Here is a 25,374-nt window from a genome sequence, read left to right on the forward strand (position 1 = left end):
TCAAGTGAAAGTGTTCTGATAACCTTGTGGTCAAAATGGAATTATATTGCAACAATTAAGACTGTTTATCGATTTAATCCGTTTTAACGATGTTGGGTTTCATTTGCATTTACGGGAACGCGGCCCATTTTGTGGTGACCCAAACAGAGGACGAAAACAAATTGAAATGGGTGACACTGAGATATTGTACGGGAGCCGATTGCCAGCACGCTGTATGTGGCTCGTGTAGTATGAACTAGAACAAGCGTCGTTGTTTATGAGAATTTCACGACGGGATTAATCATTCATCACAACGAAGTGGCGTAGGCTGTGAAAGTTTCTGCTTGATTCTGTACACAATTTATTCGTCTTTTATAATAACACTTCGAATGAGCATTACTTTCGAAAACAAAGAACTAATTTAGAAACTTTGTAAAATTTGCGGGGAGCCAGAACGTTGTAAAACGAAAAACGTTGCGAAAGATTGCTGTAACGTTCTTATTTAACCACAACCTTACTACAATGTTATAAAATGTGTGCTAACCCGATAACTTATGGCTGAGTTTTTATGAGGACACATGAACTGCAAGAGGAGGATTCCTACGTAATGTAGCCTACTGTTGTTCTGGAAAAAACGTAGCCAGAGAACAGACCTCCATACGTCCACAGTTAGGTTGCATGAGGGAACCATAGCCAGGGACAGACCTCCAGACAGTTGTGGTGAGTCGGAGAACTTTACACAAAAAGTTTCCCTCTTCGAAATTAGGTCCCAGGTATTGATTGTCATTAGAATAGTTAGATAATTCGGAAAACACAGTTTTTGGCCTTATACTTTGTAGTAGACTAGCATACTTTAGCTTTTTCCCATTTAGAAATTTTGAGAATTTATTCGGATAAGAAATGCTTAAATATCTGGCAACCCTGGTTCTGCACAATCGCGTCCCTCCTCCACGTTTTTCGTGTTCAAAGCACAAGCTTATCTGACTTAAGTCTAAGGACAAGACGGGTGCCTGAGTTGCTGGCTGACAGGTCGAAGAAAACCAAAATGGCAGATTTCCCTGTAATTAAAGCGGAAGGAAAATGCGGAGGCATCGTGGTAAATCGTTTTTTTTCTCTCTTTCTCTCTCTCTCTGGTTTGTGAAAACTGTGTTACTTTACAAACGAATGATTTGGCTGATCGATGTGTGGAACAATAATAGTCATAACGTAAAAAATGCGCGCTGCCCGACTGTCTGTCTGTGTGTGTGGTTTTTTTAAAACTTAGAAATCCAGAGTAGAGTCCTCGTTTGTTAATTGTGCACATGGTTAACTGGGCACTCGCGTTTAACTGCAGAAGTTGGCTGTGAGGCAAAAGTAGTTTCATAGTGTAAATATTTATATGCGGAAGGATGCTTGGATTTGTGCACAATGAATTGTTAGCCAAAGTAGGCTATAGTACGCAAACATTGCAGTTGTAGTGGTCTATGTTTGACCGCAAAAGTACTACACTACGTGTGCATAAGTAGTAACTGTGTTTAAAAACTTTGACGCAGCAAAACAAACTTAGTTAAGTTTGCACATTAGGCTAGTTAAGTTTGTAGTTCTTTTTTCGGTTTGCTTGTGCGCATATTTTCACAACGATTGCGTTGTACATCAAAATAAATATGAACGTGACCAAGAGTTTGGGGACAGTTTTTCTGTGGCATAAGGGGAAGACAGGCTATAGGAACGAAAACGAATTGCATGTGAATTGATTCTCAGCGCACGTCTCCTCGTGCTGCGCGTGATGTGCGACTCGCTGTCTGTTTTTCTGTGGACTATTGTGTCTTATGTGGCGTTCCTGCTGCGCTGCACACTGATGACTGTTATGCAGAAGCTTTTTTATGCAGAAGGGTAACGTAGTGTACAAAAGGTGTTTGTTTAAAAATGGCACAAATATGACAGTGTAAAGAATGACAACAGAATGACAAATGAATAATATCTATTATTATTATTGTTGTTGTTGTTGTTGTTATTATTACCTCACTGAAGTCACGTTCAGTAAAAAATTATTTGGCTTTCAGTTCCATTAATTTGTTCATTTTTCTGCATGTATGTATGTGTGTCACTGTGGTTTTCTTAGATCAAAGACGAATGGCCAGGCTACCATTTAGACCTCTTTACCTTTCCTGAGCATTACTCTGGGGATCTAGAGTGTGTCTACCTGCCTCATGGAATCATCATGGACAGGTTAGTACCCTGCTAACGTGACTGTTAACCGCTGGTCATTGGCTGGTTAGTACTCTGCTAGTGACTGTTAACTGCTGGTCATTGGCTGGTTAGTACTCTGCTAGTGACTGTTAACTGCTGGTCATTGGCTGGTTAGTACTCTGCTAAAGTGACTGTTAACTGCTGGTCATTGGCTGGTTAGTACTCTGCTAAAGTGACTGTTAACTGCTGGTCATTGGCTGGTTAGTACTCTGCTAGTGACTTAACTGCTGGTCATTGGCTGGTTAGTACTCTGCTAAAGTGACTGTTAATATGCTGGTCATTGGCTGGTTAGTACTCTGCTAAAGTGACTGTTAATATGCTGGTCATTGGCTGGTTAGTACTGTGCTAGAGTGACAGTTGACCGTGGTGTAGATCTCAGTCACTGTTTTGGGCTGTGTCATACCCCCTCTGATGTGGCACAGTGCAAGCACTATGTTGGAGAACGTTTCCGTTCATTTGATGCGGTCAGTGGGCTTGTCATTCTGCAGGTGAAATCTGCAGTTTGTCATGTTCTCTGTCACCATGCCAGCCTAACCAGAACAATTAACTCTGACTGACTGACTTTTTAAATGTATTTATTTTGTCATAAAGCAATGCTACGCAGATAAGTGTAGTCAAAGCCACTGTGGCCTCATGACCGAAAAACACAGTATTTATTTATTTATTTTTTTCTTCTGTTATCTACATTCATCTACATCATAAATATTTTACCAGAGGAAGTGGTGTCACTGGCCAAGAATAGAATGTAAGAATTTGAGAACATGGAAAGAACAGGCCTGGACAGGCCTCTTCCTGGTGCGGGCGGACGCATTGCAGCACTGTGTGCAGACGCAGTTTCGATAATGGCCGGTTCTCTCCCCAAAGCCTTTGTGACGTCTGTCGATCGATTGGTCTGGGCATGATACGGAGAATTACAATGAACAGGTTCCAGTTTGAAATGACTGCAAAGTTAATTTGTCGCCTTATCGTTTGTATGTATACATTTGTTTAATTGTGTGCGTGTCTTTAAATGGCGCACAACATGGTACAGATTTATATATTGTGCGTTCATGTTTGCGTGTGTATGTATATGTGTGTTTGTGTGTGCGTGTGTGTGTGTGTGTGTGTGTGTACATGTGTGGGTTCGCTTAGCTATTCCAGTAAAATGGGAAATTTTTACTAACGTATATCTGACTGAGACCAGTTAAGTTATCTCATGTGGGTTCTGTACCTCAGCTGACTGTCTCTGTGAATCTCAGAGAACAGCTTCTCCGTAGATCGAAAGCCAGAGTCTCTGACCTGATTTGCAGTGTAATGAAATGGTCAGGGGACTGCGGGTTTAAATCTGAGGTTGGGGGCATTGCCATTGCGCCCTTGAACATGCATTTCTTGTGTTGGGGCGAGGGGCATGGGGCGGGGGCGGGGGGGGGGTGTTGAGGTAATGTTTGTAAGTCGCTCTGGATGAGGAGGGAAAAGGGAAAGTAACGTTTGGATGAGGTCATCAGGTGACACGCCGAAATTTTAAACGCGACCGTGGCTTGCAGGACGGAGCGTCTGGCCCGGGACATCATGGACGACCTCGGGGACCACGACATCGTGGTGCTGTGCGTGCTGAAGGGCGGCTACCAGTTCTGCGCCGACCTGGTGGAGTACATCAAGGCCCTGAGCCGCAACTCCAACAAGTCCCTGCTCATGAGGGTGGACTTCATCCGGCTCAAGAGCTACCTAGTGAGTACCTGCATCCGGCTGGAGAGCTACCTGGTGAGTACCTTCATCCGGCTACCTGGTGAGTACCTTCATCCGGCTCAAGAGCTACCTGGTGAGTACCTGCATCCAACTCGAGCTACCTGGTGAGTACCTTCATCCGGCTGGAGAGCTACCTGGTGAGTACCTTCATCCAACTTGATCTACCTGGTGAGTACCTTCATCCAACTCGAGCTACCTGGTGAGTACCTTCATCCAACTTGATCTACCTGGTGAGTACCTTCATCCGGCTCAAGAGCTACCTGGTGAGTACCTGCATCCGGCTCAAGAGCTACCTGGTGAGTACCTGCATCCAACTTGATCTACCTGGTGAGTACCTTCATCCGGCTCAAGAGCTACCTGGTGAGTACCTGCATCCGGCTCAAGAGCTACCTGGTGAGTACCTGCATCCAACTTGATCTACCTGGTGAGTACCTTCATCCGGCTCAAGAGCTACCTGGTGAGTACCTTCATCCGGCTGGAGAGCTACCTGGTGAGTACCTTCATCCAACTTGATCTACCTGGTGAGTACCTTCATCCAACTCGAGCTACCTGGTGAGTACCTTCATCCAACTTGATCTACCTGGTGAGTACCTTCATCCGGCTCAAGAGCTACCTGGTGAGTACCTGCATCCGGCTCAAGAGCTACCTGGTGAGTACCTGCATCCAACTTGATCTACCTGGTGAGTACCTTCATCCGGCTCAAGAGCTACCTGGTGAGTACCTGCATCCGGCTCAAGAGCTACCTGGTGAGTACCTGCATCCAACTTGATCTACCTGGTGAGTACCTTCATCCGGCTCAAGAGCTACCTGGTGAGTACCTGCATCCGGCTGGAGAGCTACCTGGTGAGTACCTTCATCCAACTCGAGCTACCTGGTGAGTACCTTCATCCAACTCGAGCTACCTGGTGAGTACCTTTATCCAACTCGAGCTACCTGGTGAGTACCTGCATCCGGCTCAAGAGCTACCTGGTGAGTACCTGCATCCGGCTCAAGAGCTACCTGGTGAGTACCTGCATCCAACTTGAGCTACCTGGTGAGTACCTTCATCCATCCGGCTCAACTGCTACCTGGTGAGTACCTTCATCTGGCTGGAGAGGTACACTGGTGAGTACCTTCATCTGGCTGGAGAGGTACACTGGTGAGTACCTTCATCTGGCTGGAGAGCTACCTGGTGAGTACCTTCATCCAACTTGAGCTACCTGGTGAGTACCTTCATCTGGCTGGAGAGCTACCTGGTGAGTACCTTCATCCAACTTGAGCTACCTGGTGAGCGGTAGTTTCCCCGCGTATTTCCAGAAACCTCTGCACACTCCCGGGTCTGTGATCGAGGGTTTCTGGACTCTGATATTCCCGATGAATTTGTGGACTCTGCCCGCACTGAAATTTCACAGCGTGTCCTGAGACGTGGGCGGCCATGTCTGGTCATTTAGGCCAAGCGTCTGAGCGAGAACACCGCCGTGCACAAAAATTACGTCCCGTTTCCAACATTGACACGTGCCGCATACGGCAGGAAATGTTCCGTTTCACGGACTTGTGTCCGGCTCGTAAACGCATCTTTTCATGCAGTGAACTGGATCAGAGCGGGCCTGTACAAGCACTCATTTAGCAGCTGCAGTTTTATGTTTATTTTTGTTAGGCAATCACTCACATAGCGGGGGAGATTTACAGAAGTCAGTTCAGGTTAATTACGTTGCTCAGGAGTGCCCTAGCTGTGCCTCACCTTGGAATCGAACTCGCAGCCTCTGCATGCTGTTCTTAGTGCAGTGGTGTAGCTTAATAGTTAGAGCTCATGACACCTTCTGTGCTGTGGTGTCGTCTCTGTCTGTTATCCTCTCAGCTATCTACCCGTCTGAAGGAAGCAACAAAAAATATGAAATATTAAGAGGGAGACCCATAAATGGGAGGTACTGTGTGCTGCCAGGAGCCGTTCACACTGTTATGCTACACACAAGGAATGAATGTGACCACACCCCCTTGCAGGTATACCTGCTGTGATAGGCCGACAGGCACTTTTAAGGCCCCTCCCATTGCAGAGAATTAGGATGATGTCACTCTCTCTCTGCTCTGCACCAGGGATCATCAACTCTGGCCCTCGAATCCAAATCCAGCCCTGGGTTTCTTTTCTCCCGGGGTGATTAGTGCTACTGATTGGCCGGACTGTCTTCACCCCTGACTCCCAGGCAAAGGGAGGGTGGAAAACCAGCAGGTCTCGGCCCTCGAGGACCGTGAGTTGCTGATCCCTGCTCTACACCCAGGGTGTAAAACTCCAGGGCCACGGTGTCTATAGGTATTTGTGGTTTCTGTTCAATATGCAGCCAATTTAAGGCCGTGGCAACAAGGTGTGTGGACTCTTTAGCCAGTCGATAACTTGAATGATTCACTTGTGCTGAGATGGCAGCAGATGCTGTGGCCCTCCCGGATGGGAGTTTCGCACCCCTGGCCTACACTGTCTGGCTCGTTCCCCTCCCAGCAGAGGTGACCCAGGTCTTCAGCGCTGTAAAGATCTTGGATCCGCTGCTTTAATTCAGATCGGGTGCCGTTTCTCTTTAGACTTGTGAAGACCTCTGATTTAACTGCGTACACGGACGGGCTTTGTTTGTCTTTCAAAGGGGCCTTCGCCTGTTTTTGCGGAGAGGCTGGCTAAACTCTGATCCTGGCCCAACACTGAGAGCTGTGGGGCCTAGCTTCACCTTGATGGGGTGGCTGTGTGGTTCTGTGATCCCAGAGTTTCCTAATGAACTCCAGCCTTTAATGGGGTTTTCTATTCAGGCTTCAAGAAAACTTTGTCCTCCCCCCCCCCTCGCTTGCTCAAAGACACTTAACATATTTCCATTCAGAGTTCTGCAGCTTGGCTCTGTGTACTCAGGCAGTACTGCTTGTGTGCTGTGTCTCCCTTACATGCATTTGTTAAAATGATTGTCATGGCTGGGACTACTTGCCATGAAAAAAAATCATCATTCTAATTCTTAACTTTCAACCCTTTCAGGTATGAGGTCACAAATACATAATAAGAATGTTCTCAACCAAACATTCTAAACTGATCATTCTTAACTGTCCTTCAGTTAAGAACGTTCTAATCACATGTGTGTGATCCCACGCCTGAAAGGGTTGAAAGACAACGTCCTTACCAGCATGATGTGTACTAGGGAGAGATATCTGATCGACGAAAAATGAAGTTGACAAAGACAAAATAAGAAATTTTTAAAAATATGAATAATTTACAGGGCAAGTCTGAATTCTGAATGCTTTCTCTCTTTCCAGCGCGTTTTGAGGGGGAAGGTGTTAACCACAAAAAACAACAACCTGTCGATAAAGCACCGCGTGAATAACTCATGCACGAAGCCCTAATTGGGAAATTCCACCAAACAAAACAGATTTTATGGAGCGAAACGAAATGACAGAATGTTTATATTTTTATGGCTGTGGACGGCGGCGCCATTTCCCCCCCCCCCCCCCCCCCCCCAAACAGCTGCTCTGTTCTGACCAGCATCGGCGTGATGGGGGGGGGGGGGGGGGGTGGGGAGAGACAACATTTTAGATGTGAATTTTAAAAAAGGGACGTGCGGACTCTTCTGGAGTAGCGCTGCGGCGGGAGTCTCGCCCGCTGCCTCCCTCAGCCCCCCCCCCCCCCGGGGGATTCCGCGCTCTCTCCTTACGGAACGCTCCAGCCAGACGATGGTTCGGCGCCATGGCAACGTGCTGTATTCTCCATCGCGCGCGTAACCCACACCTGTACACCCCACAGGGACGCCGCTGAGTCTAAACGCATCTTCCTTTCACCACTCTCACAGACACATAGACAAAAAAATTAATAAATAAAGCACGGCAATAAATTTATTTGCGCATCCCTTTTTTCACCTGTATTCAAAAATGAACAAACCAAAAAAAACAAAACAAATATCATATATTCCATATATTAGTCTGTCCTGGATCAGGGTTGATGATCGCTGCTCTCTAAGAACTATATAATCATGTGCTCTAAGATCTCTAGAACGATTCACTGTGATCTCAGAAGCCAGTCCCTCCACCTTTCTCCTTCACAGAACTCAAAATCCTCTCTCATTCGCTCTTTCACATGTCAGACACTTCCACTGTACTGCTTTCCAAGCAGTGGAGTTCTAGAACACTGGCTTAGAATTCAGATAAAACATTCCGAAAAGACCCTAACTCTTTAAACAGGGTTAAACTTAATTTTCCAATTTCTGAAGAAATAATCTGCAATATCTGAATGGCCTTACAGCCAGCAGGGGGTGCTGTTATGTAACATTTTTTCCCCTCCTTCCAATCTGTGGTGAAGTGCTGGGTCTGAGTGTTGTTGTTGGAGGCCCTTCCAGTGCGCTGATCTCCTGCAGGTGTTGATGTCGCTTGACAGCGCTGAGTATCACAGAGGGTACCGCGGCTCACACTTCTCATTTCTCCCTTTCGTTGTGGTTTAATGGCTGTTGACCGGTGTGGTGCTTTAGTCTCAGGGTGAATATCGTCCTGCCCTTTCTCTGATCAGGAGGGTCTGTACCTCTTCCCCCCTCTCTCAGAAAGGGGGTGTCCCTGTGATTCCCCCCTCGGGTTTTGGGTCGTTTGGGCAGTAACGTTCTCCACCATGCTCTTTATATGTATCTCAGTAAATCACCATGCACTATAGGGCAGTTTAATAACCTAAAATCTGATTCGTCTTATTACAATAAATGATTGTCTTGCATGCCATCTTAAAAATAATAATAATTATTATTTTTTATAAATCTTTTTATTTGAAGTTCAATTCACAAAAGTTATTTCAAGTGCTGAAGTTCATAACATAGAACCACATTTTTTTCCATTCTCAACATAAAATGAACAACAGCAGGAGCCAATTTACAAACTTTATAAGCAGAAAACGAAGACAAATACACCCCCCCTAAAAATAATTTTTTAAAAACACGTAGAGTTTAATTGGGGGGGAAAAAAGGTCAGAAATAGTTTGCAATTCACTTCTCTTCACTGGTTGTATGTGAAATATTAGAATTATGTGGTTCCGCAGGTTAACTCTGACCTATGCTGAGTGCAGAAGATTCAGTAGCCCGCTCCTTTGCTTTTTTAGTGGAGACGAGTTTGAAAGGACATTCACAAAGCTACAGATAGAGAACAGAAGCTATAGATAGCGAATTGGACACGCAGATGGATGGTTGGCCGATATGTTTGTTTCATTGATTGATTGAGGCAGAAGAGCGAAGGTCCCTGGTCTTCGTTTCCTGGACCTGCAGCCATGGAATGTGTCCTGCAGACTTACAACAAAGATCAATCAAGAGCAGAGAAACGTACCTCTCTCTCTCTCTCTCTCTCTGTCTCTCTCTGTGTCTCTTTCTCTCTGTCCATGTCTGTGTGTCTCTCTCTCTCCCCCTCTCTCTTTCACTCTCTCTCCATCTCTCTGTCTCTCTGTATATCTCTCTGTCTGGGTCTGTGCCTCTCTCTCTGTCCCTCTTTCTCTATGTCTGTGTCTCTTTCTCTCTCTGTTTCTCTGTCTCTCTGTATCTCTCTCTCTATCTGTGTCTCTCTCCCTCTCTTGCTTTCTTTCTCTCTCAAGGTGTTCTCTGAGGTCGAAGCATTGAGCAATAGTCCTGTCGGATTGTTTACTTAGGAGTTGCCGTGCACTGAGTAGGGAAGTTGCAACCACCGTGTAATCACATGGAGTGAATGTCGCCGTGGGAACAAATAAAAATCTGTGGGTTGCAGACACTTTGTATCAGTGCTGAACCTGTGTCAGAACTGGCATAGCCTGAGGTGAAATCTGAAGATTCTTTATCTTGCTTGTTTGTCACACACAAAAGCACAGACTCACACATGCATGCATGCACACACACACTCACATACACACACACCCGCGCACACACTCTCACACACGCGCACACACATCCGTGATTGCACACTTACACTTAAACATGCATGTATGCAAATATCACTTACACTTGCACACACAGACACACACACACACACACACACACACACACACGCACACACTCATGCATACTCACACGCATGCTGTTAGCGTGGAGTTCTACCTAGCTGTGTGACTGCCACATTTAGCTCCCAGTGGAGTAAGCCCAGACTGAAAGGCGCTATATTCTGCCCTCGTGATTCTGCTGCATGTGGCTCACAATCCCAGCCTTTTCCTGGGATCTGAGGGCTGTCAGAATTCCAGGGAGTCCTGGTGCTCCAAATTAAGCATGTCCGATTTAATCAGCGTAGTGTAGGATTTGGGTTGTGTTGAGAACTTGCGTGATATCGTCACAGTGTGGTTTCTATTTCATGAATTGACAGTTGAACTGCAAAATATTTTTTGTAATTTAACTTTTTAAAAATATTATTCATTTTCGCTTGCAGAATGACAAGTCCACAGAGGATCTACACATCGTGGGAGCGGAGGACCTCTCTGTTCTGAATGGGAAGGTACGTACAGCACAAGTTGATTTCTCATCAGCTCTTGGGTGGCAGTGTTGTGTAATGGGTAAGGAGTTGGTTTTGTAACCTAAAGGTCGCAGGTTCAGTTCCCCAGGAGGACACTGCTGGTGACCCCCCTTCAGAGGTCAGAGGTCACTGAACCAACTTGGTCTGCTGCACCACAGATACTTTATGCCCACTAGATACTCAGTTCTGACCGGTTCTCCTGCACCAGAGATACTTTATACCCACTAGATACTAAGCTCTGATCGGGTCTGTTGCAGCACAGATACTTTATACCCACTAGAAACTCAGTTCTGTATTCTTGCTGTCGAATGTTCTGTCTGAAGCCGTTTAACCGAAACATTCCCATCTGATGCGTCTCAAAGGTTGCCAGGGCCAAGGGCTGTATGGTGGCAGTTTGAAGTTCTGTTCTGTAATATATTGTCAGACGCTTCCGTTACCGACCGGAATCTCCTGTTGCTAGGAAACAGAAAGGTCAGAATGCAAGCTGGAGTTGACCCTCTGGTTATTCTGTAGAATCTCTGGCTGGTGCTTGCCCTGAAGGTGGCTAAGAGAGCGATGGGGGGGAGGGGGGGGGGGGAGTCTTTAGCCTTGATGTTTGTTGCTACGCTCGATGATACGCCCAAAAATTGAGTTCCGCAAAAGTGCGCAGAAGATCCATCAGTCACCGCCGTGCCGTGTGAGAGGTCTTCTCCTGGGGATTTATTTTGGCCGTTGGGGGGGGGAGGAGTTTAACGGTCTCTGGTGCTCACTGGGAAGGATGACTCAGCGCTAGACGTTACTTCAGCAATGCAGTGGGTCCAAAGATGCTTCTTTCAGGACGTTTGAAAGGCCGGGGTTATGATGTGCTTGGACCAGGCCGAGTATTTATTAAGTCGGCCACGTAAGGCCCATTAACTTCCGATAAATTAACGCCTCCGAACGTCGTCCCTGACGTTGCTTAACGGATGACGACTCTTTCCAGAAAGTTCCAAAAATAATCTCACGCCCCAGCCGCTTTAGACCTGCTTCTAAAACATAAACTATCAATGTTGTTTGTGTATATATGGACTGCTGACATGTTTGTGAGAACATGTAGGTGTGCTGTAATCCTTGATGACTGTAGTGACCTCATGTGATGTAGTTCTGTACAGCTGTTTACAGCCGGTACGAGTGACCATGTTAACGATGATGTAATCAAGGGGTATTTTTTACTTGTTTATATGTTTTGGTGACTGACCAGCTCCCATTTAGTCGCTAGCCGATTGGGTGATTTGTATACATTTCTTTTCATACATTTGTTGCACTGCTGATATGTACGTAATGTTCTGCTGAACTTGTCCTGTAAATTGTTCTTGAAATGTTGATCAGAGTGTTACTTGAATGCTTTTTGAAGCAATTAGTCTGAACATTTCCCTAGTTGACTTGTATTTTTTTAGTTTAATTGATACAGTATGTCATACTTTAATGCGTTCAACACTGACTGTCCCTCTATGGAGATAGGCTACAGGCCTAGTTAAATTTTACGAAGGCCTGTATCCAACAACCACACTGCCTTTAGTGAGACTCCACGCTGACCCAGGATGCTGTGCGAATTAGCACGCGGTGTCGTATTTATGATTGGTGCACGGTCTCAGAGGGATTTTCCATCGGCATTGCCGCCAAATTCACATACCCAGCGTTTGCAGAAGTGGCCTTTTCGATGGTTTCGCGATGAGAAAAAGGGAAGCCGTTTATCGGTGGATTTTATGAGAAGTGTGTGAGGGGGCTGAAGAGCGGTCTAGGGGGGCAAATGGGTAGTTAACGAAATAAGAGACCGTCCCGTCTGAAGGAGGCTGTCTGTCTACCTGCTGCTTCCTCCCTCTTAACCACAGGCTGTCGGAAACGGTGTCGTTTATCATCGTAAATCTTTGTGGTTTGAATGGTTGTGCAATTTTATGCTTAGTGTCAGCTTTACGTGCGATATTGAGCAATCCTAATAATTGTTTTTTATTGTCTTCTTTTTTTCTGTGTTTTCTTTTTGGCATGCGATGAAGAACGTCTTGATTGTAGAGGTAAGTCGACAATGTCAAATTCCAATTGGTTACAAGAGGACTGAACCCAGATGTCGAAACAAGCCTTTCTGTGATGCAGTATATTGATGGTGTATTTATTTCAATATATTTTCAAATATCATCCACAGCTTCACAATATATTGGGGAAGAAATTAATTATTTCTGCTTTTGAAGATATTGAATTATATTTTTTATACTGTCGTCCGCTACATTTATTTTTACATTTTCCAGAAAGTAACACATATTTACATTATATTTCAGTATTTTTCCAGTTTAATGAGGGCTAGGACTCAGCTGGAAATCATTCACAGCGCTACCAATGTGTGCAATTATTCATGCCATTCAAATTTACTGGACTGCCTAACGATCTCTCCTTCGTATGAATGCTGGACTTTCAGATCATTTCTATTCCAAGTTCTGCATGTACTCAAAACGCATCCCTACGACAATGACATCTCATTTAGAGTACAACATGTGTAATTCTGAGTAGGTACTCAGTGGTCTGTCACAGAGAATAACAGAACGAAACTAAATAAAATAACAACTGCTGTTGTTTACAGCGAGAAATAACGAGGGCTTTATTTCGCCGATTCTCTGGGGAAAACATCTCCAAATCAATTCCAATTCCTGTAGCGAACGTCTTTCAGCCATTTGTTTCTGCGCAGGATGTTGTTAGAGTTATTGGTTTTCTGTGCAGTCAAAACATGGTTTACACAAAATGTACCAATTAAGGCAAAGTTCAGCTGAAGTACTGTGGAAGCAGAAGCCTTTAGAAATAATTGTGACATATTTTTGTTTGACCTTTAAATAATCGGCCTTAGTTCATGTTTCCCATTTGCGTATGAGTTTTCATGTTTGTGGAGCTTGACCTATTTCTAGACCTAGTTTTTTTTTTACTGGGTCAGAAAATCACCTGTGAATGTTTCTTTTTAAAACTTACTTAAATAGTTTTTGGTGAGGACAGAGATTGCCCCCTGATAGCTCATCCTAGAACTGAAGTTTCTCTGTCTGGCTCCAGTCCTCACCCTCGCAGAACAGACAGTACGAGTCAAGCACGTCAGTATTTTTCAGAAATATTTGGAAAGAATTAACATAAGAACTCAGTAAACAACCACATGGGGGCTGGGGGTGGGTGGGAGTTTGGGGGAGGAGACAGCTTAGTGATCTCTGTTTGCTTGTTAATGATGAGGAAGGCTTTGGGGGAGGGGGGGGGGATGTGCTTTTGTTTGGGGTAACTGTCTGGAAACGGGGGTGGGACACCCTCACGCCTGACTGTGTACACACACACGCAGGGGACCGCGCGGTAACCCCCCCCCCTTCCCCCCCCCCCCCCCCCCAAACGCACATTGAGAGACAGTGAGGCAGGATAATTACGTGATGCTGCGTTTGAAAGGTGAAGATGCACGACAGGCTGCGCAGACAGCCATGCGCTGGGAGGACAAAAGAGCGTAAAGAGACGGTCCTGCCCCCCCCCACGGCCCCCCCGCCCCCCCCCCGCTGGCTCCTGGGGGCCCCACACTGAGTCAGACGGGATTCCGTGACATCGTTACCCCGCATCTGGGTCTCCCCGCTTTTTTTTTGGGGGGCCTTCCATCGATGCTGATCCCTCCCAAAACACACACGTGCACGCGCACACATACACACACACGCACACACACACACACACAAACAAGAGCGAAATAATGCATCATTTAGCTTATCTAGGGTGACCATTTACCTTCATGCTGGATAGACTCTGTTTCTAATGCATGGCTTTTCTAATACTATATTGTGATAATATTTCCAGTACATTTGAATTGTATATGCACGTATATACAGTGTATACCATGTAAATATTATGGGGTGGGGGGGAGGGGGGGCAGTTATTTTCAGAAATGTAAAAACATTCACGTGTTTTATGAATGTTGTGTATAGCGGAACGCGTTTGTGGAGGAACCTACACGTGTCCTTTAACGTCCATCTCGCTGCAGGCCATAGTCGACACTGGCAAGACCATGAAGGCTCTTCTGAAGCACGTGGAGACCTTCAAGCCCAAGATGGTCAAGGTCGCCGGGTAATCCAACGCTGCTCAAAATGAAATCAATAGAGCCCACTGCAGGTCAAACACTCACTGAAGCCTGTAGTACACTTACTCATCAATAGAGCCCACTACAGGTCAAACACTCACTGAAGACTGTAGCATACTTACTCATCAATAGAGCCCACTGTGGTGTCAGACACTCACTGAAGACTGTAGCATACTTACTCATCAATAGAGCCCACTACAAGTCAAACACTCACTGAAGACTGTAGCATACTTACTCATCAATAGAGCCCACTACAGGTCAAACACTCACTGAAGACTGTAGCATACTTACTCATCAATAGAGCCCACTACAGGTCAAACACTCACTGAAGACTGTAGCATACTTACTCATCAATAGAGCCCACTACAGGTCAAACACTCACTGAAGACTGTAGCATACTTACTCATCAATAGAGCCCACTACAGGTCAAACACTCACTGAAGACTGTAGAATATTTATGAGTAAGTACTCTACAGTATTCTGCAGGTTAAATGCTTGCTGAAGCCTGTAGCATACTTTTACTCATCAATAGAGCCCACTGTGGTGTCAGACACTCACTGAAGACTGTAGCATACTTACTCATCAATGGAGCCCACTACAGGTCAAACACTCACTGAAGACTGTAGCATACTTACTCATCAATAGAGCCCACTACAGGTCAAACACTCACTGAAGACTGTAGCATACTTACTCATCAATAGAGCCCACTACAGGTAAACACTCACTGAAGACTGTAGCATACTTACTCATAAATAGAGCCCACTACAGGTCAAACACTCACTGAAGACTGTAGCATACTTACTCATCAATAGAGCCCACTGTGGTGTCAGACACTCACTGAAGACTGTAGCATACTTACTCATCAATAGAGCCCACTACAAGTCAAACACTCACTGAAGACTGTAGCATACTTACTCATCAATAGAGCCCACTACAGGTCAAACACTCACTGAAGACTGTAGCATACTTACTCATCAATAGAGCCCACTACAGGTCAAACACTCACTGAAGACTGTAGCATACTTACTCATCAATAGAGCCCACTGCAGGTCAAACACTCACTGAAGACTGTAGCATACTTACTCATCAATGGACCCACTCCAAGTTAAATGCTCACTGAAGGTTGTAGTACGCTTACTCATCAATAGAGCCTACTATGGTGTCAAACACTCAGTGAAGGTTGTAGTACACTTACTCATCAGTAGAGCCCACTGCAGCTCAAATACTCAAGTCTTTATTACACTCCGTCTGTCTGCTCTCTCTGTGTCCAGGTGGCAGGAATTTTAAACGAGGTCCTTGATGTATGTGCCAGTGTCAGAGTCAGCGAGTGGGATGAGCCGTGTGTGAAGTGTTTCCTGTTTCCTGTTTCCTGTTTCAGGCTGCTGGTGAAGAGGGTGGAGAACGCAGTGGGGAGGTCCCCGGACTGTACGTTGTTTTTCCGCATCAACAGTTTTTTTTTTCTTCTCCAGCAGGTTTTGAGTTTCTTCACCTGTAAAATTGGAATGGCAGGTATGCCATCCAGCCAAGTTACACCTTGGCGGGGCATGCCCCACACCTGTACAGCACCAAGAGTTTGGCATATCGTCTTACCTTATTTGACACTCCAATTAAACGTGATTTCACAGGTGTAAAAGCACATCCTTATGCATTATAGAGAATATAGAAAAAAACTGTGATTACGTACTTTCAAAGTAGTGTTTATTCTGGATATAAAATGATGACAGCCTTGAAGTCTCGATGGATGAATCACCACATTTATTTAAATTTTTTTAATTTTAATTTGTGGTGTCGTGGTTTTTTATTTTGGTTTTTTTTAATCGAGCCTTGCCTTAATCTTTTTTTCTCCCTTGTTTTATTTGAAACAGACGTAGGGTTTGAAATTCCGAACCGATTCGTCGTCGGCTACGCCCTGGACTACAACGAGTATTTCCGCGACCTGAACGTGAGTTTCTGCGCTTCCCGTCGCGTCTGGGAGCGTGTTCTAGGGTATGTTGGGGCTACGTCTGGGATCGGCCAATCAGGCGCGAGGAAACGTGGGCTGGGTGACTCACGGACGATGAGTCACAGGTCCTCACAGCGTCAGCGTTTTCAAGCGCAAATAACCAGAAACACCTTCCCTTCTCAGGGACATTAGCATAAAGTCAGCAGACAAATGCAGTTACACTTGCATTTGCATTTGCATTTGCATTTGCATTTGCCACTTGGATTGGCAACAGCTTTAGGAGCCAGTAAAGTTAAAAAAAAGAAAAAAAGAAAACCACATACAAGTGCCTGTGTTTGTCAGGCATTATGAGGATTTGATGAAATATGCAGTTTATTGCTTCTGATGCAATGATGTGACCTATGGGTGGGTAGTCCCATAACAATAATTATCAAATGCAATACCGGTCAGCGCCACCGTGTGGTGTATTGCCTTTCTCTTTTTAAAATTGTACTTAATAATTAATTATACCTGACTCTATGGTAAACTTCCCAGTCGTGAAATGCTTCTGGGAAGAAAAACATGCCAAATCAGCCAATCAGCAGCAAGATCAGACAGTGTGACAATGTGATCATGTGATGTGTTTTTGTCAATCACATGGAAGCGGCGAGGCCTTGCTGCTGATTGGCTGCCTCGTGAGCAGCCAGTAGATAACAGCGGGTGATGTGTTTTTACGGAAGCGCTTGTTTTTCAGTGCAGCGGGTCACAGTAAACAAAGCGGCTGATTTTTATTTTTAATTTTTATGAGACACGAACGCTGCATCGAAGCGGTGTCATTTGAGTCCACAGGGCTGTGGAGCCGTCAGTCTGTCTGTCTGTGGTTTGGGGGGGGGGGTGGGGGGGGTGGGGGGTGAAGTGATGTTTGTTTGCTGCCGGCCTCGATCTTCAGACTGCGCCTTGACTCCTTCTGTGTCCCTAAACCTCAGTTCTTCTCTTATGGAAGTTCCTTTTGACGTCCTGATGTCAGGGGTATTGCTGCATAAAGCAAGGACAGCTCTGAAGTGCCATTTTGGTTCATAATACTAACTGTTCGATTGTTCAAATAGCTACGCTCACGATATCAAAAGGGGAAGATGCCCAACGCTCTTCAAGCCAGCCAGCTAAATTAAAGAGGACTAAAATGGTGCCCAACAGCCAGGAGAGTCAGACTATAGAGAGGGACTCCTTAACGGGACAAGGTCCCGGGGGAATAGCCCAAAATAAGGAACACTGGAGAATACTGAGCTCAGGGCAAAAGATGCCGTTTAATGAACAGAAGGAAAAAAAAAACGACACTTCCCAATTATCAATGGGCCTTCTGTGTCCTCTTGCTTGTGTTGCATTCCTGTGGCTGACGCTGGTCTTCTCCACGTCCGGGTGAGGTCTGCTAAGTGGCTGCAGTTGACCGCGACCCTGCTCAGGATAAGCGGGTATAGATAATGGATGGACCCTGCCCAGGATAAGCGGGTATAGATAATGGATGGACCCTGCCCAGGATAAGCGGGTATAGATAATGGATGGACCCTGCTCAGGATAAGCGGGTATAGATAATGGATGGACCCTGCTCAGGATAAGCGGGTATAGATAATGGATGGACCCTGCTCAGGATAAGCGGGTATAGATAATGGATGGACCCTGCTCAGGATAAGCGGGTATAGATAATGGATGGACCCTGCTCAGGATAAGCGGGTATAGATAATGGATGGTCCCTGCTCAGGATAAGCGGGTATAGATAATGGATGGTCCCTGCTCAGGATAAGCGGGTATAGATAATGGATGGTCCCTGCCCAGGATAAGGCGGTATAGATAGTGGATGGTCCCTGCTCAGGATAAGCGGGTATAGATAATGGGTGGTCCCTGCTCAGGATAAGCGGGTATAGATAATGGATGGTCCCTGCTCAGGATAAGCGGGTATAGATAATGGATGGTCCCTGCTCAGGATAAGCGGGTATAGATAATGGATGGACCCTGCTCAGGATAAGCGGGTATAGACAATGGATGGACCCTGCTCAGGATAAGCGGGTATAGATAATGGATGGTCCCTGCTCAGGATAAGCGGGTATAGATAATGGATGGTCCCTGCTCAGGATAAGCGGGTATAGATAATGGATGGTCCCTGCTCAGGATAAGCGGGTATAGATAATGGATGGTCCCTGCTCAGGATAAGCGGGTATAGATAATGGATGGACCCTGCTCAGGATAAGCGGGTATAGATAATGGATGGACTCTGCTCAGGATAAGCGGGTATAGATAATGGATGGACCCTGCTCAGGATAAGCGGGTATAGATAATGGATGGATGGATGGATGGATGGCTGCAGTTTGAACGTTTGACCGATCGAGCCGTCCCGCCCGTCTCCTCGTCCCTTGCAGCACATATGTGTGATCAGCGAGAGCGGGAAGATGAAGTACAAGATCTGAGACGGGGGCCCGGGGACGCCGTCCGGCTGTCCCGCACCGGGAGGTTTGGACCCGTTGCCATGGACGCATGTGGCGCCGGTCTGTCGCCAGCACCTGTCAATCAGCAGGCTCCTCCCCCCCCTTGCCTCTCTCGATCTCTATCTCTCCCTCACTGTTTCTCTCTATCTCTATCTCTCCCTCTCTGTCTCTCCCTCTCTCTCCCTCTCTCCCTCGCTCTCTCTCTCTCTCTGTTATTCTGTCATTGCCAGGTGGGCTAATCACACACCACATCCGCAAGCCCGCACCACAAGCTTGCTTTGGTCCTGAAAACTACAAAAAACAAAAACTGTGAAACCTGCCAGCATTTCTGAATCCGGTTTACTGAAGCTATCTAGATCAGTGAGTTTTAAAGGGGGGGGGGGGTTCCCCAACTCACTTTTTGCCTGGCACTGTTTGTTTTGTGTGGAGGGATTTATACAAAAATGTTTTTGAAAACCGTTTACTCACCTGATGGACTGAGAATCCTGGGAAGTCTCTAGCGTCCCGGAGCTGATCAGCTAACACCGTGTCATCGACATGTTTGCATTGTGAAATATGTACTCATAACTTACTGATGCTTTGATCTGTGTGGCTTGATAAAATAATAGCTGTTAAATGGAAGATATCACACAGTTTGCTGCATTGGAGACAGTGATGTTTAATTCATAGAAAATTGGTGACAAATATGTAAATGACTACATATGTGGATCTAATGTTAACGTATCTAAAGAATAACAGAATCGTCACAGGTTTTTACATTTATTCAGTATTGCTCTAGAAATTTCATTGTGGGTATTTTTTTTTTCCCCAGATATGGATTTGCACTATTTCTATATAATATTATTTTGAGGATAGATTTAGTGTAATTACATCAACATTTTAATTGTGTTGTATTTTAACAGTCTATGAAAATATTTTCATTTAAAATGTACTTTATTGACTGATAATCCGATACTAAGAATGCATTACATTACATTACATTTTATGCATTTGATGTGCAGCTAGTAAGCAAGGCTTTGAGGAGGTACGTCATATATTTTATGATATATTTTTACTGTTCACGGTGGTCTTTTCCGATTGGTTGCGCACAAAGAATGCTTGATGTCCCACTAAAGCCAACCAATGGGGAGTGTGGTGATTTGTATTATGATGTCATAATCAACAAATATCCCCCTCAACTATGTTCACATAGCTCAGCTGAGGAAGTGACTGGCATTCCGCTGTTAATGATGCAACAGTAGTTGGAATACGGGAAGAACAGTAACAATGTGTTACTTGGAGAAACTTCCTCTAGGTTTTGATCTTGAGCTCAAGCCTCGCATTAAAATTTTTTAAGCCTCTCATTTTTAATTTACTGCCAAATTCTGTGTTTTATTCCTCCCCGGGAGGTACAGAAAAAAGGGCAGTAATCGCGACACATTAGAGCCATCAGAAAAGCTCCAGTTTTTACAGTTTTATCATTTTACTCATACGCTCAGCTGGTCACACAGCAAAATAAATCTCCTACATCTCTAAGCAAGCAAGCGGCCAAAAAAACGAGTGTTAAAACACTGCAGGTATCCGGCCAGGGGGCGGGGGGGGGATTCAGCTTGGTCTCGGCCTGTACCGAAACCCTGCTCTGCACCTGCTCCACCACACCAGCTCCTCCTCTACCCCTCCCTCCTGCTCCACTTTCCCCCCTCCTCCACCACTTTCTCTACTCCTCCATTTTCCTTCTCCTCCCCTCCCTTGCTCCACCCTTCCCCTCCACCACTCCTCTGGTCCACCCCACCCCCCACTCCTCTGCTTTCCCCCCGCCCCACTCCACCCCTCCCCTGCTCCACCCCCCCCTTCTCCACCCATCCCCCCACTCCCCTCCTCCTCAACTCCACCCCTCTACACTGATCTCTTCAGTTCTTTGTTAGAATCTGATTGACGTCGGAGGCCCTGGAGTTATAACTTTATTAATCATCGTTCCTGCGTTGCTTGCAGGTGCTCAAAGTGCCTTAGAAACATTTTTAAAGAGTCCTCTAGTCATAAATCTTCCTCCTGCCACGCTTCCACCTGTCTGTTTGATCAGTCTCTGCTTATTTAGTACTTTTACCTGTTCAGGTATAAGAGCTGCTGTTTGCACAGCTTGTCCAAGTTCCCTGTGTGGCTCTGCATTTGGCAGCAGTGCAGGACAGAACCACTACATTCCACCTGACACTGTTTACAATCCTGTAAAAAAAAACTAATTCTCTTGAATGCGTGCGTATATCTGAGCCCAATGCTGTGAAAATGTGTTTGTGTGCAAATGTGTTCTTTGGAGACCAATAAAGGTGTACAATATTCCACCGTATGACTGCTTTTGTTTTTGTTTTTTGTTCTCTTTTGGCATACCATTTGTACATCCTGCACAGAAGCATATATCTGAGTATTAAACTGAATTTGAAAAATACGCTGGATGGAAATTTTGGCCCCCGCGCCTGTTTTTAATTCTAATGAGAGGAAGGAAACGTAGTGTTTATTGTTTTTCTTCCTCTTCTTCTACTTCAAGTGGAGTGTTTTTTTTCCCCTTTTTGCTTCCCTTTTCCAGTACGGACACCTTGGTATTCCCATATTTTCCCACGAATTCCCAGGTGCCAACGTTCCGCAGTTGTACAGTTTCTGAGAGAGGGTAGGGGTTTTGCAGAAATTGTTAACGATATCGATGCTCGTATGATAATTCCCCTTGGTGTGTGATCCAGGCAACGACGAAAACCTTCTGAGACGGCTCTTCATTCTGCTTTCAGTGCTGTATTGAAGTCAGGCCGATTTCCTGTTTGTAATGTACACCTCTTTGTGGTTGTCTGAAGCGTAGCCTTATCCACCGGGTCCCCACTGTGTGTTCTACTTAACAGGTGTGTCGGGATCAAGGCCTCGCTGAGCGTATCGGGGGGGGGGGGGTGTGGGTATTATATCTGTGTGGTGCGGTGGCGGAAACAATACAGGATGTCTCGTTGTCCTTTAATGATCGCGGTCTTGTTGGGCCACAGACGTCGCTTTGTACCTCTTTTCAAGGGCCGCGAGCTTCTCCTGGGAATCCGTGTCCCGACAACAATGGACAAAGCGAAAGGGAAAGCAAGACGAGCGATACAGAATACAGGAGTGCTCACACACCTGCGTTAAGAGGACACGTGAACACTTACACACCTGCGTTAAGAGGACACGTGAACACTTACACACCTGCGTTAAGAGGACACGTGAACACTTACACACCTGCGTTAAGAGGACACGTGAACGCTTACACACCTGCGTTAAGAGGACACGTGAACGCTGACACACCTGCGTTAAGAGGACACGTCAACACTTACACACCTGCGTTAAGAGGACACGTGAACACTTACACACCTGCGTTAAGAGGACACGTGAACACTTACACACCTGCGTTAAGAGGACACGTGAACACTTACACACCTGCGTTAAGAGGACACGTCAACACTTACACACCTGCGTTAAGAGGACACGTCAACACTTACACACCTGCGTTAAGAGGACACGTCAACACTTACACACCTGCGTTAAGAGGACACGTCAACACTTACACACCTGCGTTAAGAGGACACGTCAACACTTACACACCTGCGTTAAGAGGACACGTGAACACTTACACACCTGCGTTAAGAGAGGACACGTGAACACTTACACACCTGCGTTAAGAGGACGCGTGAACACTTACACACCTGCGTTAAGAGGACACGTGAACACTTACACACCTGCGTTAAGAGGACACGTGAACACTTACACACCTGCGTTAAGAGGACACGTCAACACTTACACACCTGCGTTAAGAGGACGCGTGAACACTTACACACCTGCGTTAAGAGGACACGTGAACACTTACACACCTGCGTTAAGAGGACATGTCAACACTTACACACCTGCGTTAAGAGGACACGTCAACACTTACACACCTGCGTTAAGAGGACACGTCAACACTTACACACCTGCGTTAAGAGGACACGTCAACACTTACACACCTGCGTTAAGAGGACACATGAACGCTTACACACCTGCGTTAAGAGGACACGTGAACGCTTACACACCTGCGTTAAGAGGACACGTGAACACTTACACACCTGCGTTAAGAGGACACGTGAACACACTTGGAAAACTAGGGTATCGGTAGGCTGGTGTAAATGTACTGAGGAGGGGAAAAAAATGGCGGCAGAGGTCTTTGGGCCGACAAACATACTCACGCCAAGCGTGCGACTTTTCAGTTTAAACTGTGGAGGAAGCACGGCTTGTCCCAGCAAATACGAGTTTCCTGTTTAGTTACGTAAGCCATTTTGTTTTTACGTTTATGGCTCTTTTCTTTGGCAGCCGCTGAGGTAAAACTAGACGCAGGAAAAGCCAAGTCTGTATTTGGCCCAGCAAGTCTGAATTTATTTTTAAGTTTTAAGATATTTTTCACTTGTACTTAATCAGACTTTACAGCTATTTCAGTTGTGCTGGTTGTGCTGTGTGTGCATGTGTGTATCTGTAAGTGTGTGTGTGTGCATGTGTGTGAGTGTGTGTGTGTGTGTGTGTGTGTGTGCATGTGTTTGTCTGTATGTGTGTGTGTGTGCATGTGTGTATCTGTGTGTGTGTGTGAGTGTGTGCATGTTTGTATCTGTATGTGTGTGTGTATGTGTGCATGTGTGTGTGTGTGAGTGTGTGTTTGTCTGTGTGTAAAATGCATTAAATAGAATCAAAGACATGGGAAATGACATAATGTCATGCCATGTGTTTGTGATGCATAAGCTGCAATGTGTGGTTTTATGAGATGTTCTGGGTTACTAGACAACAACAACCATTTACCACAGAAAAAAACACATTCAGTTGTTTCGCAGGTTTTCTTATTTACTATTGAACTGTGGTTGCAAATACAATGAACACACTGTGTGTGTGTTTAAGGTGGTTATACCACTTGAAAATCAGAGAGAGAGATTGAATGGTAAATGAACTGCATTTATATAGCGCTTTTATCCAAAGCGCTTTACAACTGATGCCTCTCGTTCACCAGAGCAGTTAGGGGTTAGGTGTCTTGCTCCTAACCCCTGCAAGGACACTTCGACACGCCCAGGGCGGGGATCGAACCGGCAACCCTCCGACTGCCAGACAAGCGCTCTTACTTCCTGAGCTATGTCGCCGATTGAGGGAGAGAGAGAGAGGGAGAGGCCCGTTTCTTGGAAGAGTCACAGAGGGAGCGTATTCAGGTGATTCAGGTGGCACCTGTTCAGGTGTCTGGGGGGTTTCGAGCGCTTGTGTGTGCAGAAGCTGGGCTGACGTCACTCGGGGGGTGTTGACGTTCTGCGAGCTCGCCTCTCTTCCCTGGGGGGCAAAACGCTGAAGACCTACAGAGATGCTGCAGAGTCGCCTCAATGCTCTTTTTCATAAACGAACCGATCCGGAATTTAATAAATAACATTGTGTACCAATGCCGTGCACTCAGTCGGTCCTTACACGTTTTTAGTTGCTATGTTGACGAAACATCCTGTCTGGAGATTTGTTCCCGCTGTCCTTTTAAACATCACTCAGCATCTCTGATATTATCACTAACAGGCTACAGGAGACGGTAACACCTTTTAACGCCCCCTGGTGTCCCACAAAAAACTATTTGATGCCGCACGGTGACGGTGATGGTGATAACGGACTTCTGTGCCTTTCGGGTTGATCTGTGTAACCATGGTAACGGCACTAGTGTCCGATAAATGCTTTAATCACCTGAACAATTGTAACTGTTACGCAGATTGACCTGACAGGCCCAGACGTCCGTTATCACCATCACCAAAGCATACATCTAAATAAATATGTAAAATAATAATAATAATGATAAATGTAATAATATATAACAATAATGACAATAACAGCAACACTGGCAACAGAAGTAAATCAGTAAATATGCAGACGTTTATATGGGCTGGGTGGTCACTCACTGTCCCTTGGGTCACCGACTCACTGTCCCCAAAATAGCACCCGATAATTTTATCAGTGCACTCTCGATCCTCATAAAGAACAAAGGATGAGAAAGAGGGAGAGAGAGATAGAGCAAGGGAGAGAGATAGATAGCGAGATGGAGTGAGAGAGAAAGAGAGAGAGAGTGGGTTGAGGATCTGTAACAATAAATAAATAGGAAAGTATGCATTCTACAGGGATTTAACTTATTATTGGGTGCGGGGGGACTTACTATTCAAATATGTACCCATTAAATACCTCAGTTTTTGGAAGTTTGAATTGTTATTACATGGTTCTTGATTATGAAATCTTCATGAATGAGGGTCAAATAAATCAGCATAATTAGTACATGGTAAATAATGGATTCGATCAATTGATAATTTAAATAATTTCACGTATTTTCCTGTTTGCATGGTGTTTGTAGATATTGATTTTTTTTTTGTCAAACAACTTACATTTATAAGGGAACTCACAGAATGCTTCAGGAGGAAGAACTGGGATTTGACTTCTTGAACCTTCAAACTTGGGACATATAGAATATTCAAATGCACATCCTCCAAGTCTTGAAATAT

General features: G+C 45.5%; 1 protein-coding gene and 1 long non-coding RNA gene across 2 annotated transcripts; both read left to right on the top strand.

Annotated features, from left to right (window-relative positions):
* Positions 1-213: 213 nt before the first annotated feature.
* prtfdc1b (phosphoribosyl transferase domain containing 1b) lies at positions 214-20,576 on the top strand. The gene is made up of 9 exons (XM_035428023.1): positions 214-1,075; positions 2,081-2,187; positions 3,732-3,915; positions 10,288-10,353; positions 12,384-12,401; positions 14,372-14,454; positions 15,846-15,892; positions 16,333-16,409; positions 18,800-20,576. Exons 1-9 carry the CDS (start codon positions 1,025-1,027, stop codon positions 18,845-18,847), a joined length of 681 nt encoding a protein of 226 aa, XP_035283914.1. The 5' UTR covers positions 214-1,024; the 3' UTR covers positions 18,848-20,576.
* On the top strand, positions 14,486-15,460 carry LOC118232853. Its single transcript, XR_004766412.1, has 2 exons — positions 14,486-14,892; positions 15,069-15,460. It is a non-coding gene; the product is annotated as an uncharacterized LOC118232853 (long non-coding RNA).
* Positions 20,577-25,374: the final 4,798 nt, after the last annotated feature.

The sequence above is a fragment of the Anguilla anguilla genome, chromosome 8 (assembly GCF_013347855.1).
Source record: "Anguilla anguilla isolate fAngAng1 chromosome 8, fAngAng1.pri, whole genome shotgun sequence".
NCBI classification, from domain to species: domain Eukaryota; kingdom Metazoa; phylum Chordata; class Actinopteri; order Anguilliformes; family Anguillidae; genus Anguilla; species Anguilla anguilla.

Coding starts and splice junctions, on each gene's coding strand:
- prtfdc1b (XM_035428023.1), top strand. CDS start 1,025: ATGGCAGATTTCCCTGTAATTAAAGCGGAAGGAAAATGCGGAGGCATC. Junction 1,076..2,080: donor GAAAATGCGGAGGCATCGTG/GTAAATCGTTTT, acceptor TGGTTTTCTTAG/ATCAAAGACGAATGGCCAGG. Junction 14,455..15,845: donor AAGATGGTCAAGGTCGCCGG/GTAATCCAACGC, acceptor TTCCTGTTTCAG/GCTGCTGGTGAAGAGGGTGG.